This window comes from Mastigoproctus giganteus, chromosome 13 (assembly GCF_048544385.1).
Source record: "Mastigoproctus giganteus isolate SK-2022 chromosome 13, ASM4854438v1, whole genome shotgun sequence".
In the NCBI taxonomy this organism is placed as follows: domain Eukaryota; kingdom Metazoa; phylum Arthropoda; class Arachnida; order Uropygi; family Thelyphonidae; genus Mastigoproctus; species Mastigoproctus giganteus.
The window spans coordinates 17,870,012-17,893,040 of record NC_143587.1 but is presented as its reverse complement, the minus strand read 5'-3'; the positions used below and the strand labels follow the sequence as shown (position 1 = coordinate 17,893,040).

Below are 23,029 nucleotides of genomic sequence, written 5' to 3'. Positions count from 1 at the left end.
GTCTTTTTCACCATGACAATGTACCATGTCATATGTCATTTGCTGTCTGGTGCTTTTTTAATGACAAAAACATTCCCATCATACAAAACCTTGTATGTTGAAAATGGCTACTTTTCAGGAGAGCAAAATGTCATATGTCATTTGCTGTCTGGTGCTTTTTTAATGACAAAAACATTCCCATCATACAAAACCTTGTATGTTGAAAATGGCTACTTTTCAGGAGAGCAAAATTACTTTATTATTTGGAGAAATTTAAGTAATTTTTTCAAAATTTTTTAATGGACACAAATATCATCTGGATCAATTATACAATTTCTAAACAGCACAAAAATCTCATTATTTAGAGTATTAATTACATACAGTAATTTGCACCTTATATTGAATGTTATATCTCTACATACTAGGTTTTGACAGTACAGTCAGTCCTCGTATAACATGTGTTTACACCACAAATTCGATCATACACGATTTATAAATAGGGGAACGATATCTATATAACACGTTTATATAGAACTTATATAGAATGATATCTTATATAACCAAATTCGCTTATGCACGATTTGCCTTTGTGTTTACAAGAAATGGCAGTCAGACCGGAATCACCCCAACTGAACACAACACGATAGGAATGAAGAGAAGATTCTGAAAATGTATTTATGTTTTTTATATCAGTGAAGGAAAAACATATTTCACCATAATAACGTAAAAACCAACACAATTCCAGCTATCGGTATAATCGCAAATGCAATTAGATTGAGTTTACTACCAGTTTATAACAGATTCCACTAGCAGGAACGCAACTGGAAATTGTTTTTATTGTTTTATGGCAGTAATCCCCAGAAATGTGCTTTAGTAAAATGTGAGGTGTTCATAGTGTATCTCTGCCTTTCCGGCTGTTCATTCAGTTGCTACACGCGTGCAGCTTTGTTTATGTGTATCAAGCGTGCCTCCTCGTTTTGTAATTGTGCTTTATTTCCTAAAAATGAGTAAAATACAGGCATACCTCGGTTAACGTTACCTCTGATAATAACGAAGCTTCGATATAACGAAGTCGGCAATTTCAAGCCGCATTTAACATAAAAAAAAATATTCCAGTTTAATCACCTGAAATCTAAACAAACTGAAGAAATTACGGAAACCTTTGGAGCTTCTCGTGGTTGGTTCGAGAAATTTAAAAAAAAACGGGCCAGGATTCATAGTGTAAAATTAACAGGAGAAGCGGCAAATAAGTTTCCAGAAAAACTAAAGGAAATAATTGAACGTGAAAATTTTCCAAATTTGGTGTTCAATGTTGACGAAAGCGGTTTGTTCTGGAAACGGCTACCAACAAAAAGCTTCATTTCTATTGAAGAAAAATCAGCTGCTGGGTTCAAAGCAGCCGAAGACCATTTAACGTTACTCTTTGGATCAAATGCCTCTGGCGATTATAAATTAAAATTGTTATTAGTTTACCATTCAGAAAATCCGAGGGCGTTAAAAGGTAACATAAAAATGAATTTACCTGTAATATGGAAAGCAAACAGAAAAGCGTGGGTTACCAAGGAGTTATTTACTGATTGGTTTGTTAACCACTTTTGTCCTGAAGTAAAACGGTATTGTCAAAAAAAACAACTTTGAAGAAAAAGCTCTTTTGTTGTTAGACAATGCTCCGGGACATCCTACTGATCATAACACGTTGGACACATGCATTACTGTCAAAGTTGTGTTTCTTCCAGCAAACACAACTTCCCTGATTCAACCATTGGATCAGGGAGTAATAGCATCATTTAAAGCTTATAATCTGCGTCGAACATTAAGCAGTTTAACTGAACTAGAGGATAAAGAGGAAATGACAGTTAAAACTTTTTGGAAAAACTAAACCATTAAAAACGCAATTGAAAGCATTGATAGGTCTTGGAAAGAAGTCACTAAGAAATGCTTAAATGGAGTTTGGCGCAAAATATGGCCAGAAGTTGTACTAGAAGAAGAAAATAACATCCAAGAAATTAGAAATGAAGTTATCCAGATGGCTCAATCAATAGGTTTCGAAAATGTCGATGAAGAGGATGTTAGAAATTTATTGAATGCAGAAGATGATGGTTTTTCAGTGGAAGATTTAGAAAACCTTGTTAGCAACGAAGACAAAGATAATGAAGACGAAGTTCAAGTTCCTGCCGAAAAAGTGTTAACAACCAAAGATTTAAAAAGGTGCTTAAATGACATTGAAAACGTTTTAAATTTTTTTAGTGAAAATGATCCTGATTTAGGAAGAAGTGTTATTGTTAAGCGATCAGTGTTAAATGCAATAACTCCGTATAGGCAATTGTTAAATGAAAGAGAAAAAAAGCATAAGCAATCAATTTTAAAATGTGATTTCATTTTGTATGTAAGTTGACTGTTTATTTAATAAAACTTTTCTTTGTTCGAAAAAAAAGCTTTTCATTTTCTTTACGTAGGAACGTATCCCTATTCTGGCCATAGTATTTTTACCTCTGAAAACGAAGTTTCGCTTAACGAAGTAATTTCGTGGAACGCATCCTATTCGTTATTCGAGGTATGCCTGTACTTAAAAGGTGTGAAAAGGAAGCATCCTGGTGAAGACACTGCAGATTCACAGAGAAAAACAAAAGCAATATCTATAAACAGAGGCGGACTGGATCAAAAATTCTTACCCAGGAAAATTTATAGTGGCCTCATACTATGGTTTATGGCTAAAATCACACCGGCCTCTGGCCCACTGGGGTTTCCCCGGTAAGGATTACGGCCAGTTCGCCTCTGTCGACAGAGAAAAAATATGAAATTGTGAAACGTTTTGAGCGAAATGAAAGACCATGTGATATTGCATGTGCTACAGACCTAAATGAGGCAACGCCGAGAATTACAAAGAATGCAGAGAAAATATAAAAGCAACTTTCATAGCGAGAACAACTCAAAAGTGTAATTAAAATCCATTAGATTAAGACACAAGAATTGGAAGAAATGGAACGGCTGTCAACTGTTTGGATAGAAAATCAAACAAAAAACAAGTTTGCTTACGATAGAAGCAAAAGCATTAGCAATATTTTATTACATAATAGTCATAATAAAATACGTAAATATTTTATTATGATAATTTATTGTGTTTGGTAATGTTTTGGTTACAAATGTGTGTTCAATCTTGGGTGGTCGGCACCTAACCCTATTTTTCCCATAGGGCCTGTTGTTTATATTGCACAATTTTGCATTACACGAGGGTTTCTAGGAACACATCTATCTGTCGTGCTATACGAGGACTGACTGTATCTAATATCACCGTGTTTCAAATTACACATTATTTAAAAAGTGATGACACCTACTTTGCTAGCGTATAAAGGGTTTATTTATTTATTTATGTAGTACAATAAAGCAGAGGATGCATTTAAGCAATGAGTATGTGAACCGTACATTATGTAGCATTACATTTGTTTTTGATACACATAAAAAGAAACAATTGAAAAATACATGGCATTAATTGAAATATTTTTGTCATTACTGCAACATTACCATTGAAACATATAAAGCACTTTAACTTGCTTTCTGTTGCAAGCAGAATAACCATTGAAAAATTAAAAAAATTAATGTGCAATGACGTGCCTGTCCAGTTCTTACAGATTGTCTTGAATGTGTGGACATTCACCTTCCTCTTCAACACATGAGTGAGATAAGTTATCATAAAAGTACCTGTAGTCATCCAAAAGGTGAAATTTGAGTTCTTGTAGATGTTTAAACTTCTCCAAGAGAATGTCAATCCTTGAGGAGTATAGAGGTTTTGTGGGAAAAGGAAGGTTTACAGATTTGTTTGGTCTTCTAGGCAAATGACACCATTCATCGAAAGTTTATATTGGATTGTGCGATTTGGTTCATACAAAATTGCTTTCAGATCAGTGACAACTGGGTCTCCAACACGAACTCCAGAACGAATGCTAGGATAGTATAAATTGCTAGAGAAATCACTGAAATCCTGGGAAGTCATGATTTTTGTTTCAAATGGAGATGGTGAAGACCTTGCATTCCTACAGATTTCAACATACTGTGCAGGGACACTAATTACCTTTTTGCCAAGCTTTCTCTCTATTAAACTGTGACATCCATCTACCTCTATTTGCGTATGGCCCCTTTCTAAATATTTCTCAATGATAGTGATATCTTTTTGCACTGTGAGATGCACTGCAAAAGTGCATTTGCCATTACCACATTCCAATTTTGGTATGTGCAACCATCTGTCCATACAATTATTTTTTTTACAGTTGGGTGTAAATTGCATTTGGTTAGTAGGAAGTTGTAGAGAATTGATAAAAAAATATCAGCTGACATTCCACCATCCGATTCGTTTCATAGATAGGATATTACCTCTTCTGTTACTTGATTGTATATTGTACAGTTGTGTACTTTGAGTTTTGTTTTGTAGTACGTTGCAGATGCATGAAGACAGGGAGACAGGAGTACAGCCTGTACATCCATAGTATAGCACCGAATACGAGGATCTAATTGTGCTTGTTCCTTATATTTTGATTTCTCATCTCTTGCCAACTTCTTTCTTTCTTGGTATGCATCATAGTCTGATTGTGGAAAGTTTCCCATACTGTATTGTGAGCAAGTATCACCCTGATCCTTTTTCAGGGTGTAGAGACTCAAGATTCATGTCATGAAAGACTCTTTGAAATGTACTCCACTGCACTATCTCTTTGTTCTTTTCTACTGCTGCTTGTTTTTGGTATTCTTTGAAAAGATGGCATTTAGATTCCCATATAGATTCCAAATACAGTTTGGTCGTACCTGCACAGCAGTAATGAGACTCCAATTTTGGCACTTCAGTCAGAAATCTCTCAGGTACTGCTTGCATTCATTGTCAGTATCTCTCTTCTTATTAGTTTCTTTTACCTTGTCATAAGGAGCAGTTGGTGTTCCATTAATACTTTTCAACACCCAGTCCCGAACCGAAAATTCTCCTACATCAAAAGTAGCCAGGAACATTAGCTTGCAAACTCGTAACAGTTTGACATTATTCTTCTTGAGATGGTATTGAAAAGCATTACCTTTACGAGACGACTCCTGTTCACGATACCCTTTTCTTCTAGTACCAGGGGCACTGCTTTTGACAAGTGAAGCTACGTACACTTTTCACTGGTTCCAATCAATGTTCTTCCAAAAACTATTGAACAGTGATGGTCTCTCTTCATCAGAGAATTTGTGGCAATGAAATTTCTTGCTTTTTTCATTGTGCTTACAGTTGCATCTGTCATCTATTTTTCTTTCATTCTTAGGCACACTTTGAGAATATTTTCCTGAGTGCAAGTCCTTTTTTACTCCTAAATAGCTTTCTTCAAGACTGCGGGCTTTCTTTTGTTTACTTCTTTGCCAGGATTCAGGATCTGCAAGACCTTAATGCTTTCTTTTCTTTTTTTGTTGTCCATTCATTTAGCTAATAATATGTTCTTCTTGTTCTTGTATCATAAGATTAAGAGTACAGTCTTCTTGAGGTTCTGATGTAGAAGTACTCGGAAGATCACTTGGTATAGATGAAGATCCCTGTCAATGTGTAGGTGCGCACTGAGTAAGCCTGGTGTTTGTCGTTTCTTTTTTTCTGTTTCTTCCACACCCCCAGGGGCTCACTTCTGGTGAGTATGGGCTTGGCACACCCAGGGTTCTGAGCTGGATATCATCATTCTTCTCTTTCTTGTTGATTCTTTTCTACTTCTCTCTCTTGGGGTAATAGGGAATTTTTTTTTTTTCTTATGGTGCAAAGAAGCCTGAGGGCTTCTTTGCACCATATGGCTAATAATAATAATAATTTTGGTTTCCTTCTTTATTCATTACTTGAGCAGCTAGAGCCCTAGGAACTAGGGCAGTATTCAGACGAGTCTGAAAATAATGAAAAATCTGAGGCTATTCCATTGTCTTCACAACCAGTTTCAACTATTTCTTCATGGCTGACCAAATTTGTTGGATTCATAGTATTTCTTTCCCTGGCAAGCACCATTTCCACCATCATCTTGTCCCTGGTAGCCATTTTTTTTTTTTTTGTGATCTGAAAACATGCACAAAGAAAGATTCAAAATTTCTAATGTTGACGCAAAGTAACATACAGGAATTTAAAATTAAGTTTTATATTGGCAGAATAATGTACATATGAATGCTAAACATTTAACTTTAGTTCTTAAAGTTAAATAAGTGCACTCTTACAGCATTTAACAATATCGCTTCGAGAACACCAATAACCGTTTACAAAAATAGAGTTTAAAATTACAGTTAGGTTATGTACTTTTGTATGTGATTATCTAAAAAAATATGGCATCTTACCTGGTGTTAATATATACAGTTGCTTTTTAAACACTCAAAGTGAGGTACAGAATTATAATTGCAATCAACACACTTTAAAATGCTCATATCAACAGAAGTCACTCATGGCAACTTAACAACGCCATCCATAACATATGAGATTTTGATGGTCACAATATGCAGCCAATGATATGGGAGGTTTCTGCATTGTCTTCAAACACTTGTTTTGATCGGTTGATTACTTATGAGGTTTTGCAGGGCAATGTGGGGCCAAAAATGAAAATCATTACAAACATAATAAATTTTTTTATGAATTCAACGTACAAGGTTTTGAGTGAATACCAACGATGTGACTTCTGCAAATATATTAGTTAGTTATTACCCAGTTTATTAACAAAAAACAAATTATAATAAATATAATAAGATAAAACCAGTAGCTTTCGGGACGCGTGTCCCTTTGTCAACTGACAAGTTAATACAAATTTTGAATACAATACAACGAGCAAAGTGGCACGTTAATCATGCGTCATTGTTGTTGCACGGACGTGTGCTGCTTCTACGCCACTGATCATCCAGCAATAAAACGGTAGTTTCCAGGATGGGATGTAGACGCATTTAATGCCTTAGGATTGTTTAATCCTAAGGCATTAAATCGACAGAAAGGCATGCGTCTACATCCCATCCTGGAAACTACCGTTTTATTGCTGGATGATCAGTGGCGTAGAAGCAGCACACGTCCGTGCAACAACAATGACGCATGATTAACGTGCCACTTTGCTCGTTGTATTGTATTCAAAATTTGTATTAACTTGTCAGTTGACAAAGGGACACGCGTCCCGAAAGCTACTGGTTTTATCTTATTATATTTATTATAATTTGTTTTTTGTTAATAAACTGGGTAATAACTAACTAATATATTTGCAAACTATGGACCCCAGTACTCCAGGCCCATTTATTACCATTCAATGTGACGTCTGGTTATTCCCAAAATCAAAATAGGACATGAAATGAATACAATTTTAGCCAATTTAAGAAATCCAATCAAACATGACTGAAAATGTTTTGATCAGTGGCAGCCATGATGGAACAGGTGTGTGGTTGCAGATGTTTATATTGAAGAATATTAACAATGTAAACGTTTATCACTGAATAAAATTAATTTTTTGCAACATTCATCGCACTTTTTTTTATAAGACCTTATATATCAGTAACTTATTTATTAACTTATTTATCTACATACTAAGGAGTATATAGATTACACTTTATAGCTATATTTTGAAGAGATAAAATCCAGTCAGAGAATGAATTTTCTTGCATGACTGCTATTCCTGAATGATTTCATACAATCGACATTTCTTATCTGAGGCTGTGGAATTCAAACAAATATAAAATTGTGCATTTAAAGTTGCATTTAGGACATTAGTCCTAAATGCAACTTTAAATATGAGGGTGGACCACATTCATTGTCACTGTTTGGGCTGCTATTTTTAATGGGTAACAGTTTGCCTTACAAGCAACTGTGCAATCATGAAGTGAAGTCCATAAAGTGTTTTTCTGATGGTTGATGGCCTTACATTTATATCATTAATAAATATGCAGCAAAAACTTTTCCAAATTAACATGAAAATCCCATAAAATTTTAAACTAATATCAACTTTCTGCATGTACAAATATATACTGCATAAACTGATTCAGTATATATTTGTAAAGGTTTATGCAGTATATATTTGTAAAGGAACTGAATGAAGAATCTTTACTTAAATCAAAACATACACAAGCATTATTTACCAATGAAATTACAAAGAAGGCACCCATGCACACTACTATTAGGTGTATATTCATAAAAAAAAAGTATAACGCTCACAAGATGGCTTCGTAATGTAATTTTTTCTAATTGAAAATTTTCTTCTTAGTACATAGAATTTAAAATTGTTATAAAAAATGAACTATTGTTACTTTTAATGAAATTAATATTTCATCATGAAAGTTTGAAAATCAATATCAATTCTCTTCTGAAAGCAGAAAGAAAAAAGAAATTGCTAATCTATGAACAAGTGAGTAGCTTTAAATATCTAGGGAAGATCTTTACAAATAATAATGACCAAGGTACAGAAATTAGAAGCAGAATTGGTATGCCAAAGATGTATTTAAGAATCTTCAGAACTTCCTCTGTGACACAACTGGATTTCCAGAAAAAATATCAAATGGCCAAACAGATGGAGCACTCTCCTATATGGATGCGAGACCTGGGTCATGCAGAAGGCAGAAATCAGGAAGCCTTTGAGATGTGGAAGCTGAGAAGAATGCTCAAAATTCTATGGACAGCTCGGGTCACTAATGAGTGGGTCCTTAAGAGGGAAAGGACCATAAGGACACTACTAACTACAATTGCAAAGAGAAAGACTGCCTACCTTGGGCATATCATAAGAGGCTCATAAAGTGACCTGCAGAGACTAATCCTGCAAGGGAAGATTAAAGGCAAAACAGCAAAAGGAAGACAGAAAAAAAAAAGTGTCCTGATAACGTCAAAGAATGGACAGGGGGTCTTATGACATGAGAATATTTGACAAAGCAAGAGACAGTTGGCTAGAAAAGGTTGGTCTTCAAAGTTCAAATTGAACATGGAACCCGAAGAAGAAGAATCTACGATGATATTTCGAGCATATACTGATTGAATCTAAATTGATTCCTCAGATTGGGAACTGCTATTGTAACCTACTTAAAAAAATTCAATAAGCAATTTGTTATTGTTATTATCAGTTTATTCTTTCTTTCTTTTTATATTCAGAAAAGAATAAACACTGATTTTCATGATTAACAGGATAGAGTATTCATTTTATCAGGGGTGGCTGTACGGGAAATAAAAGCAATTAAACAATACTTTAATGCTACTATTGTGTCTTGTTCACACTGTTTATAAAAATGGTCATATTCCAAAATGTTTAAAAAGCTGTATAAATTCAAATATGTAAAAAAAATACAAAAAATAATTTAGTATGAGAACTAGCAATTAAAACTGGCATTTAATAATAAATGAATAATGTAAAGTGCTACTCTTACCTTTCCTAAATATTTTGTACCTGCTTGCACATTTGTGTGTGCAGTCTCAATATGATTTTGAATAGAATCAACAGAATTCTGCTGTTCCTGAAAATAATATTCTTTCTTAAGTTTAAAATTAAACAGATAAATTTCTGCTTATCTGTTTAATTTTAAACAGATAAACAGAAGAACAAATAAACAGAATCCTTAATTAATAAAATCAAGGATATTAATTAATATCCTTAATTAATAAAATATAGAGAACTATAATTTCACAGTAAAAAACTTTATTACATGAAGTATGAGATTAAGTTTCAGGACTAAGTCAATTTAGAGAAACCAGATGTTAGAATTAAAAAAAAAGCTTTTAATATATTATAATATATAAGTAATAATAATATATTATATTATATTTATAATAATAATATATAAGCAACCTTGAACAGATACACATTTGTAAGATTTCCTTGTAGAGTTGTTGAAAAGAATTTTTCAAATGCATTCCAACAAGTAATATGGGGAATATAAATCAGCAAAATAATGGGGTAGTTTAACTCCAAATCTCATGCTTTGCAAATAACTTCTTGATAATCAGTACAGCCAGTACTGTATCCAAGTGTCATAAGGGGGGGCATGACGATCAGGTTTCGAGTTCTTATTTAGACATATAATAATATATGATATATGGTTATGGGGGGACATATGACCCTCTGCTTCCCCGAATACACCCTTGAGTACAGCAATGGTTCCAAACCTTTTTGTCTATGAACACATTTGAGAGTTTACATGCAACTTGTGGGCACTAACAAATTAACTCAGCAAAGGTGGTGCCCCCTACTGTAGAAAACACAGATGTAGGATATCTGATGGGGAATCTAGGAAAAAATGCCCAAATTAATGTGGGAGATATACATATATGCATATATAATCTACAAAGTTAAACAGGATGCTGCACAAAATGATAACCAACTTCAGGAAGTTGTTAATCATAAAAGGGTTGTAGAAAAATTGGTAAAACAGATGATTGAGTCTAAATTGTTACATAAATAAATATCCCATTTTCACTAATAAACATATAGAAAATATGTTATAAGTGGTACCATGATACTTTAAAATGGTTTATGGTTTTTCGAAGTAATTTTGCATTTTCCATTGTCAACTGACAGCTCTTTGATAACTTTATTATGTTTGTTTATAGTTCGAGTAACCATAAACTTTATATACGTATATATAGATATATATAAAAAAAAAGATAATTCAAAGCTGTTAATGGGTGCTATAATTAATTCAGCACTAATAACATGATTAATATCATGTTAATGCCTGCTGTTCACAGAAACAATTGCAAACCATGTGGCCAGGAATTTCATAGGTCCTCACAGGCAATTATTCTGCCAAAATTGCAAGAAATCACTTCAGAAACAATTCTAGTAAACTTTTGACTACATTTAAGCCAGAAAAAACTCCCTGATTTTTAACTCAGTCAATTTTTTTATTTTTTCTGGACAAATAAATATATAGAAACCAAATTATACAAAAAACAACGTTTAAGTTAGGTTAATTAATGATTCATCTCTAACAGAGTCTCTCCACTCGCTTTCTCATAGATGCACTGTTTCTGCTGCATGCCTCTTCTACAGACTCTTCCATGGGCACTGTTCTTCTGAATTGGCTTCTATAATTTCCGCTCTCTCTTCCAAAACAGTCCGAACACGTGCCGCCACCAGCCAACATCCATTTACTGTCCAACTTCAAACCCACAGAACCAACTTTTCATCTTCCTCATTTATTCATTCAACTGCCTTTTTCTGGAAAAACCTTCCTTCATACGTATTTCCAGAAAATTACAATCTACAGAAGTTCAAGTCCAATGTCAACAAATATCTTCTTTCGTCTTCTCAACCTCCAACCCAAGCACGGTACTAAGTACTATAGGTTCTAATACCTCTCGTGTTTGGGGTTCACATAAAAAAAAAAAAAAAAAATCAAAAAATATATAATTTTCTAAGTAAACTTATTATTACTTACATGGAAAGCTAGTGTGATCTTTGGCACTGCATTTCCATAGCCAGTTTTTTCAAATTTTGGAATGTATGATTACTATTACTATGTTTCTGCATGCAAACAATTATTGAAGTGGACATCAGTAAGTTTAGATCTGTACTTTAATTTTATAGTGTTCACGGTTGAAAACAGAGTAATTCATATAGGTAAGTGGAACAAAAAAAAAAAAAAAAAAAAAGATTTTATCTCGTAAGCTGCTTTTTATGGAAGGAAACTTTTCTTGGTCAACCAGATTCCAAAAATTTTCAAGTGTTGTGTAGGATTTCAGAATTACTTCATTTTTAAGATCTAAAATCTGCAGTTCAAGTTCTGCCCTTGCTTCAATGAGTTTTTCAACCGAGCAGTTTCTATAACTTCACTTTGGCAAGTAAAAGGAATTACAAAAACAAAACTATCAATGGCTCAATGTTGAACTGCTGAAATCTCTTTTCAAACTCCTCCAGAAGTGTACGAAGGTGGCCAAATGGTGATAACTTTTGTTTTAAATATTGAAAACAATATTTATCAAATATCGTTTTCAATAATTATTAATTATTTTGATGAGGGTATATCCGGCTCAATGTCAAAGTTTGCAGAGATGATACAAAAGTTGGCAGGGTGTGATCTGATTGAGGTGTTTAAGCCCTTGAATGGACTGAGTAAGTTGAATGTGAATGACATTCTTCCTCTTGCTTAGTCTACAATTGAGGGAGCTTAAATTTAAGTTGAGGAAGGATATTTGCAGGATAGATGTGCAGAAGTTTGCCTTTAGCTAGTGGGTGGGTGGTTTAGTGTTGGAACAGACTTCTATCTGTTGTAGAAGTGGATGGTTTGAATAAATTAAAGGAAGAACTAGACAAATTCTTATAGGATAAGGTTTGGAGAAGTACGTAGTGGTTTTTTTTTTCTTTTTTTTAAATATAAGCTTGGTTTCTTGCCACTACTATTACTTTGATACACAGAGTATCCTAGTGGATAATATAGAGATAAAATTAAAGTGGAAGGATTCAACCTTTTTATAGAGGGCTACAAATCCACTGATGCTGCCCAAAATTGATGGTCTCCAAACAGTAGTGATTGCAGACAGCTTGTGTAGAGACAAATTGATTTACACTGCATAGGTTTTAAATGTTCTATAAATATGCTCACCTTTTAGTATTAGTAATGGCCATACGGTGCAAGGAAGCCTAAGGCTTATGCTGAACTAAAAAAAAAAAAAAAAAAATGAAATAAATAATTAATAAAAGAAAAGGAAATAGACAACCTATGCATTTCCCTCCTCTTGTAAGTAACTATCCAGCTGACGTTACTGCTGGCTAAAATAAAACTTCTTGCAATCCAGTTTAAACACCCCCCTTCCCATAACTTGAATCTATGGCCCCTAGTTCTAAAATCATTTATAACTATGAAAATTTCATCCTCATTCATTTTACTTTTGCCTCTCAGAGCCTTAAACACCTCAATCAAGTCTCCTCTATGGTGCCTAGTTTCCAAGCTGTGCAACTCACATATTTGACATCTTTCCTCATATTTTCATAAGAAATATTTTCAGTAACTCTTCTTTTACAGTAAGATGACTAAATACAACTCTTGCCACAATTACCAACTGTACAGTATCTGATATACCAGTCATGTCATCGAACTGCAGTGGGAAGCATTCACACAGTTCCAAGTCACTCTTCGGCTAAGCTTGCACATCACTTGAATTTGCTTTATCCTCTTCATAACTGTGTTATCAGATAATTATGGATAAAGTTACTGCTATAGATAAAATTACAGCTGAATTGGAGAAGACAGAGTTGTTATTAGTGGAGTGCTCCATGGTTAAATGCTAGGCCCATTGTTGTTTTCAGCATTTATTAATGATACTGACGAAGGCTTATGAAGGATGAAGGTTTGCAGGTGATATGAAGCTTAGCAGGGTGGTTAATGACATTAATCAGGGTATGCTACTGCAACAAGATCTAGATAAATTAGACATACGGGGTGAGAAGTGGCAACTGAAGTTTAATATTCACAAATGCAAGGTACTTCAGATGGGTATCAGTAATCCTAGATTAATATACCAAATATGTGGTACCAGAGTTAGGGTAGTTGAGAATGAAAAAGATCTAGGAGTAATTGTGCAGTCAGTCAGATATGAAGTTCTCTTAGCAGGGCAAATGGGATTCCAAGACAGCCAATGGGGTTTACAAGAATTTTGCTAGCAGGGATAAGGAGGTTATTATCTCATTTTTAACAGTTAGGTCACATCTTGAGTACTGCATACAGGTCTGAAAGCCTCATTTGCAGAAGGATGTGGATCTGTTGGAGCAAGTGCAGAGAAGAGCAACAAGATTAGTGAGGGGAACAAAAGGGTGCTCTTAACAGGAAAGGCTTCAGTTCTGTGAACTGCAGCATCTGGAGACTATACACTTGCAAGGAGAACTGATTAAGGAGATTTGTTTAAGGCTCTGAATAGATTGAGTAAGATCAATGATGGAATCCTTCCTCTTGCTTAGACTATACACAATGAGAAGGCATAAATTGCAATTGAGGAAGGATAGTTGCTGAAAGATGAGCAGAAATTTGTGTTCAGCCAGTGTGTAATTGATTGTTGGAAGAAAATTCCACCTGGTGTTATAGAAGTAGGTAATTTGAATAAATTCAAGGAAGAATTGGACAAACTGTTAGAGGGAAATGGACAGGTAATATGGGAAGTTTTTCTTTTTGAATGATGCCGTATATGCTTGCTTTCTTGCATCATTTGCCACTACAAATAATATAATATTAATTGCAAGTCTTATACTGCCAGCAATACTTGTTAGAAAACTTAAAAAAAAAAAAAAAAAAAATCGGCACCAATCAGGAATGTTTCTTTCAACAATTCCTCATCTCAAAATGGTTTTTTATTCTTTGCAAATTTTAAGGAAAGTAACAGAGGCATTTTTAGATTTTATCATGGGTACAGTGAAAACCAACTTTTAACAGATTAGTCATCCATCTTTGAGACACTTTAAAGACCAATGTCTTGTCATTGACTTGTATAACAGAACTATAACCTCCTCCTTAGATGCAAAGGTATAATAATCTAATAAGACACCATGCAACTTCCTAGTCACTTGCTTACACTGTATTTACCTTCATATCTGTATTATAGCACTCAATTTTCTCTCCCCAATTACATGATTCCTATAGACCCCTCCTTCTCAATACTGAGACTGAGGCAACTCAGTACTGCACCTGCACTTGTCCCAAGTCAGAAACATCGAGGAGCAGAGATACTAAGATAAAATTTACAATAATTTTGAATGGATGTCAATTCAGAGATTTTTATAAAGTAGTGCAACATATAATTCTGAATGATTACTAAAACAAAATTTTTTTAATAAAACAACGCTTTTCTAGCCTAGGTAAATGATGGGAACAAAATTACTACATTAGCATTAGCAAAAGCACATGATGCAAGAAAGCAAGCTTATATAGCATCACCCAAAAAAAAAAACAAAAAAAACCCACACACCCTTCTCATTTCACCCATCCACTCCCTCCAAATGTTTGTCTAGTTCTGCCTTAAATTTATTTAAGCTATCAACTGCTACAACAACAGATGGAAGTTTGTTCCAGCAATCAACCACCCACTATCAGTGTCCTTAAAGGCAAACTTCCGCACATCTATCCTACAACTATCTTTCCTCAATTTGAATTTATGCCCTCCCAGGTGATTATTCTGAGCAAGAGGAAGAATCCCATCAGCACTGAGCATGCTCAAACCATTCAAGGCTTTATACACCTCAATCAGATCACCGCGCAAGTGCCTGGTCTCCAGACATTGATTTGTAAAGCTTAAGCCTTTCTTCAAAAGAGCAACCCTTTGTTCCATTCACTAATCTTGTTTTCCTTCCCTGTACCCATTCCAAAAGCTCTACATCCTTCTTAAAATGAGGCTTCAAGACCTGTATCCAGTACTCAAGGTGTGACCTGACCATTGCCTTATATAAGGGGATAATCACCTCCTTATCCCTGCTAGAAAAATTCCTGTATATCATTGAAAAGACACCATGAGCTACTCTTGCAGACCATCTTCACTGCTCAGAAAACTTCATATCTGCCTGCACAATTATCCCCAGGTCCTTTTCACTCTCTACCACTGTCAGTGTAGTTACCACACAGTTGATACGTTACTCTGGGGTTACTGCTTCCCATATGCAGTATTTTACATTTGTCATATGTTAAACTTCAGTTGCCACCTCTCAGCCCATCTGCTCAACTTCTCTAGATTCTGTTGCAGCAGCGTACTGTCAGTATCATTAACAACCCTGCCGACCTTTGTATCGTCTGCAAACTTGGACATTAAACCTGATATACCATTATCAATAAATACAGAAAACAACAATGGACCGAACACTGAATCCTGGGGGACTTCACTAATAACATTAGTCCATGAAGAGCAGTATCCACTGATTACCACTCTCTGTCTTCTCCCACTCAACCATTCCTTTATCCATAGTACTAATTTGTCTCCAATGCCATACTGTTCCAATTTCTGAAGCAGTCTTCCATGTGCAACAGTATCAAAAGCTTTTCTAAGATCCAAATACATGATATCAAAATTATTCTTTGCATCCAGTTCCTTTTTTGACCACATCACAGTATCCAATCAAATTGGTCAGACAAGACTTCCCCTTAACAAACCCATGCTGTGTCCGTGCTATAACTGAAGTCTTGACTAGATGATCCTGCAATGCTTCTTTAACCAGTGCCCCCATTAATTTCCCTGGAAGAGAAGTTAAACTCACAGGTCTATAATTACTTGTGTCAGCCTTTGATCCTCCTTTGTGAATTGGGGTTACATTTGCACATCTCCAGTCCATGGGTACCTCCCCTGTCCAAGGAAGCTCTCATAATTATGGCTAAGGGTTTGCTTACTTCCTTTGCTGCTTCCTTTAATATAACTGGATAGATCCCATCCACCCCCAGGTGCCTTTCTTATGTTTATCTTCAACAATTTCTCCTCCACTTTACTTTCAGTTATTACAAGATTATCTAGCTTACTGCCAGAGTTTAATACATCTCTGGCATTCCCCTCCCTGAATAACTCCTCACGTGTGAATGCAGATGCAAAATATTCATTTAGTTTGTTAGCTACCTGAGCAGGATCATCAAAAGTTGAACCATGTAGCAAGAGTACAGTTGGTATTTAAGTATGAAAGAGAAGGAGTTTCATACCAATCTGTTACTCTGAAATTTAATCAAAATCATTCAGGATGGCAAATAATTTTGATATAAACTGCCAATTGAATAACAAAAGTGCTATAAACTTAGTGGTTAACATCATGAACATTCATTATATTTTTATTAAAAAATGCCTGCGAGGCATTCTATATTTATGGGCCATTGTGCATTTTGATTATATTTATTTGATCATTTAAGGATTACTTATAAGCTTAAAATGTTTTGTAATATAAAGAATGATGATACAATTAGTGGAAGGTCACATGGGCTGATCTACTTCCACTAATTTTATCTGCCAAAAAATACAAGTTTGAAATTGCACCTAATTTGATAATTACGTGCAATTTGATAATAAAGATGATAATTATTTTACAATAATTATCATCTTTATTTTGTAGCAGAATTATGGCATACTCAAGGCTAATTTGGACAGTGTAGGGGATATATGTGAGAAACTAGGTATGAAATCATTAGATTCAAATTGTATAATAGCAAAAATATATATTAAATATTTAGGCTACTTACAGTTACTAATGTCGCAAAATTTGTGATCATTTCATTAAGATCCAGCAAATCCTAAATAAGAGAGAGAGAGAAAAAATAACGTAGTTAAGATGCTTTAATTGAAGAGTAAAGATAAATTAGGTAACACAGATACTTTGAATTCCTTTAGATTAAAAGTGTTGTTGTTATTATGTCTTAGGAGCATCAGCAACTAAGGCCATGTTGCTCTGTGTATACTGTCTGTAAATTGCGTGTGTTCTGATGTTGATTTTTTGTGTTTGCTGGATGAAAGCCCAGAGTTTCCAGGGAGAAAAAACCATGCTACCCTTTCCTGAGAATGACTGACTCAGCCACATTGTGAAAAAGACCCATAAAAATTCCTCCCATCATCGACGGGATTTGAACTTAGCTCTTTTTCACCAGATGTGGGGAGGATGGCGATCCTACCAACTGTGCTATCCATAAGGGCAATTAAAAGTGATTCATTCCTCTTTTAATATATTTACAATACCTATGTACCAGACACTCAAGCAACATTCCTCCTCCCCCCCCACCCCCAAAAAAACTTTCATATCAATAACAGCAAATTTGAATGCCAATTCATAAAGTAATATCTACTGATACAGATGTCAAAGCATTTCAATCATAGTAATTACAGTGCATATACAAAGAAATGCAGTTAAGCTGGAGAGCAATAATACCTAAAATTCACAGGCTGGCATAGTGATGAGAACTTGACTGATGAGAAAACAACTTATAATATAAAGTAAAAAAAAATTCTTGCCATTGTCAAGAGGTGGCTTTAGCTACAGAGGACTTTTTACAATGAAGTCCTAAAGCAGAATAGTCCTCTATTATCTCTTTATTTAGTGTAGGGTATGAGAACACTAATTCTGAAATTCTAATGCTTTATTTGATCAGAGTTTGTCACGTTATTCAACTCCTGAATTAGTTTTACAAAATTATAAATACATAAGCTATTATACTATTTTCATGGTTTTCATGATTCAAATTTTTTGCATATATTAGCTGCCATAGAGGTGATGTTGTGTACTTTGTGCAAAAATTACACAACATCACTTCTAATTCTAGCCTAGTGCAGATGCTGAATATACACCAAGTGATCACTGAATTATGAATGCCTACCTAATACCATGTTAGGCCACTGTTCACATGGATAACAGCTGCTATTCACCTAGGCACTGACTCCACTAGATGTCTCAGACAATTTGCAGCCATGCTGCCTGCAGGGTTTTCCACAGTATCTGAACAGATGACAGCTGTGTGTCCGTATGCCTCACTTCTCCTTCCAAAACTTCCACAGGTGTTCAACTGAATTGAGGTCAGGCAAATTTGGAGGCCAAAAAAGATGGATGATATCTTCACTGTATTCCTCAAACCAACTGTGCATGGTGTGGGCCTGGTGACACAGCACATTATTGCCTTAAAAGATCCCGATTCTGTCCAGGGAAAATGCAACATGGCAGGGTATACATGGTTTCCTAAAAGCTGCCTGCAGACTTCACCAGTCAAACATTGGTCCATATGCACCAGGGGTCCTAATTCTTGCTAGCAACAAGATGCCCCATATTAAGCAACCACCACCACTTGGCTGGATAGTGGGCACCATGTGCAAGCAATGTGTATTCATGTTGCTTGTGCTACACATGAAGGAACTGTTGGAGCGTTGCACCAAGTATTTGGACTCATCCAACCAGCACATTTGTTTCCAGTCCTCCACTGTCCAACCAGTATGCTGTTGACATCATAGAATTTGCTGTTGATGATGAACAGCAGTGAGGAGAGGGTGTCTCTTGAGTCGTCTGCTGTGGAACCTCCATACATCTGGGTGTGCAGTGCATCGTTACTTGGATATTGTTCTGGCATTCCCCAATATTGTATTATAATGTAATCTCTCACACAGTGACCTGCCACTGAGCCTGCAAAATGCACTGCACAATTCTGTTGGCAGCAGGCAGTTTGGCCTGCTCAACACCATTCTTTGTATGCCTTAACCACAGTGGGCTGTGAGCTACCAAAAACATGCTTGGTAGCTCACAGCCCACTGTGGTTAAGGGTAAAAAAAATGCCCTTTTGAAACTCAGTGATATCTTTACTATGTTCCATAACTGCTACTTTATCACTTTTACTTGCATGACCAGATGCAAATTAACAATGCCACAGTGCACGAAGCTGTTCCGCTTTTTATACTATAGGCTATGTGGCATAGTCCATTATGGTGGTCATCATTCAGTGATCACTGAGTGTACAAGCTAATATATATTCAGATGATTCAAATACTTACACTTTTCAGGTTATCCCATGATTTACTGGCTTGAGATCCTTCAGGTGGTTGTAAAGCATGGATCTGAAGTCTTCCATGATATGGTGTTGACGTTTCACTTGAAGGATGAGGACACTGATCAAAAAGCCAGTCTTCTGGAAGAGGAACTATTGGTGGAGTTGGACTCCTTGCAGGTGATAACTGATGTGATGTGTATGCATCAGTAGGAAGAGACATAAGTCGAGCTAAAGGTTGTCTTTCTGTTTCCTCATCAGTTTCTTCCTCTGCTTTAAACATGTCTTGATTTTGAAATGATGACGATGGAGATAAAGATGAGAGAGAAACGACAGGCTGAATAATATCAGAATGGACCTCTGTAAAGCATATATTAATAAATGTTCAGTTTAGGTATCCAACTATATATATATATATATATATTCACATAATATAATAAAATATTTGCATATCTCTTTCTTACACACATTTCTTATCTAAAAAGATTACTACTAAAACCTATGTGGTTTATTCACTTAGAAAAATTTCTTGATAATTTGACAATTTTTTTCTCTTCATGTACAGTTACAAAAATACCTTACTAAATAAATAAATAAAATTAAAAAAAAGAGAAACTGCCATATTAAAAAAGAAATTGATAATTGTTACTAATTAGGACAGTATTTAATTGGTAGTTAATTTTTTTACACACTTAGTGATCACTGAACTATGACAATCATGGTATCTACCTGATACCGTGTTGGGCCACCGTTCACACAGATCATAGCCACTATTCGTCTAGTCATTGATTCTACTATATGTCTGAAGACAACCATAAGAATTTGCAGCCATGCTGCCTACAAGGCTTTCCACATTGTTGGAACAGATGACAGATGTGTGTCCATACATCTCACTTCCCATTCCAAAACATCCCACCATCAAGATGGTGATATCTTCACCATGTTCCTTGAGCCACTTGTGCACTTTGACCTTGAGTCACTTGGGACTTGTTATTTAGCCGATACAATATGCTGCACCCTTCACTCACCATGAACATCTACCATGTACAATTCTTTACAGTTCTGTCAGCAGAAGGTGGTTTGATCCATTCAACACCATTCTTTGTACACACCCTTAACCACAATGGACTGTAAGCAACTGACAAGACATGCCATTTCTGAAATGGAATGCACGAACTCCCACAATCATGCCCTTTTGAAACTCCATGGATGATATGGATATCTTTACTACATTCCATAAATGCTACATATCTTGCATGACTAGCGGCAAATTACCACTACTCTAGCATATGAAGCTGTTTGGCTTTTTATACTGCAAGATATGCAGCACAGTCCATTACAGATGGGTTGGCAACAATTCAATGATCACTGCGTGTATTATAACAAGCTTTTTGACAAGTGTCATACACTTGTCATACATATCAAAATATCTGTCACTTTAAGAATTTCCAAACTATTTGTGGAGGAACTTTTTAAGAAACAGAGGGCTGATGTAGAAAATGTAGAAAAATTAAACATGGAGGTTAAAATTATAGAAAGATTATGAAAGAAGACCTAAAAAACAGATGGTTGGTTGATACTGGGAGTGTTGGTATGTTAACTAGTTTCACCATAACGTTATACTTCCCACAAGATACTAATTGAAGGCTTGCACCATCGTGAAGGCTTGCACCTTCACGATGGTGGAACTGTTAGAAATCCTGGGTATAACCTCCATGCACATGTACATGGTGGGTGACCATCCAGGTGTGAACCAACGTAAGCAGGGGTCGAGGTGTGGCGCCCACACCACATGGAAAAACGCCACCCTCCACATTACCAGGCAGTACTGGGTGGTAGATGACTCTCATCAACCGGTGCAATACCACCACTTTGCTTATTGGAGGCTTGAAGTGGTGGAACCCATGTTTAGTCTCTAGAGCTAAGTTCCGGTCAACCCTTCCCCATCTCTTCCATCATGCAATATGATCGATGACTTTTGAGGTTATGATGAACATCGTGGCAAGATCCAATATTCCTTACATTTCGAAGGTACAGCTCTAAAACGGTGTTCGAGGGTCGGCTGCTAGTTAGTACACTGCAGTGAACCTATTGGTAACTCTCTAGGAGGCTTCTGGATCAGCTAGTGTATAATCTTGCTACCTCTACTCTGGCAGATAGTGACTGGAGGGAGTCCGAGTAGTGTGTATGCGGGGAGCACTGTCGAGGCCACGTTATGCCAAGGATCTGGGTATATTCTTACCACATGTACGCCATATCCAAAAATTTCATTACTTCATACAGCATGTCCCACCCACTTCTTACTATTGAATACACCATGAATTGTCAAACTAACAGAGCAAGCTTATCTGCGAAAAGATCTAAACCTCCAAAGCACTTCCTAATTCATTTCACAAATATATGTGGTCTCAATTCTAATCTCAACGATGTCCATTTCCACTTGCAGTCTGCAAAACCCCATGTACTTTTTCTGAGAGAATCTCAGTTATCGGTTGATTCAACTACTGCTCATCTCAGATGCCCAAATTATTCGCTGTATGATTCCTTTCGCCTCAAAGTTGGTACTTGTGCATATGTCCGTTCTGATATTCCCTGTCAGAGACTTGGTAATTTGGAATCTCCTCTCTTTGATCTTCTCTGGCTTAAAATCTCTCTACCTTATTGTGTCAAATTCATCTGTTGTCTCTACCGTTCACCTAACTCCACTAATCACTTGGAGCTCTTTGACTTCCTCTCTTTGCAACTTGACTTTCTACAGTCAAACTTTCCTAACAGTGAGGTAATTTTCCTTGGTGATTTTAATGTTCACAATTCCAGCTGGCTTCCGTTTTCTAGTCACACCGACCCAGCTGGTCGAGATGCAGAGGCCTTTGCAATTACTAATGACCTTGCACAGATTGTTCATTTACCTACAAGAATACCGGACAATCCTAATCATACAGCCAATATGCTTGATCTTTTTCTCACTAACAACCCTTCTAAGTACACAGTCGAAGTGAGAGTCCTTTAGGCACTTCAGATCACAACTTGGTGATTGTCTCTTCTCCAATGGAACCTTTATCCCATGGCTATTCTCAACTTCGTGTTGTGTGGCATTACAAGAATGCAAAATGGGATGACCTGCGAAACTTCTTTTCTTCTTTTCCTTGGTCGGATTACTGTTTCAAAAGTTCTGATGTCAACGTTTGCTCGGATCATGTCAGTGAAATTATTCTTGCAGGAATGGAATCCTTTATCCCACACTCCACTTTAAAATCTCGTCCTTTATCTAAACCTTGGTTTTCCAAAAAAAATGTGCTAAGGCTGTTCAAGAGAAGAACGTTGCATATCGTAATTGGCTTGTTTCTAATTCTTCAGTTTCATTTTCTGCCTACTCCAAAGCTCGCAACAATTGTAAAGCAGTTATTAACCAGTCCAAACTAGAGTTTGAACAGACTAAGAGTAGGAAACTTGCTTCTTGCCCTAATGGTAGCCGAGCATTCTGGTCTCTTACCAAAGCTATTGGCCACAACTTTTACCCATCTCTGCTACCACCTCTGTCCAAACCAGATGGTTCTGTTGTCACTTCAGCCAAGGATAAAGCTGACCTGCTAGCATCCCATTTTTCTTCCAACTCATGCATTAACGATCTTGGTAAAACACCTCCCACCAT

General features: G+C 35.9%; 1 protein-coding gene across 1 annotated transcript in view; it reads right to left on the bottom strand.

Annotated features, from left to right (window-relative positions):
- Syx17 (syntaxin 17) overlaps positions 1-23,029 on the bottom strand; it is a 52,745-nt gene that overhangs the window by 5,768 nt on the left and 23,948 nt on the right. The window contains exons 3-5 of the mRNA XM_090387891.1: positions 19,385-19,737; positions 17,101-17,151; positions 9,337-9,423 (exon numbers count right to left, since the gene is read on the bottom strand). Coding sequence (XP_090244017.1) covers positions 9,337-9,423; positions 17,101-17,151; positions 19,385-19,737 — 491 coding nt within the window. The remainder of the gene's footprint in view (positions 1-9,336; positions 9,424-17,100; positions 17,152-19,384; positions 19,738-23,029) is intronic.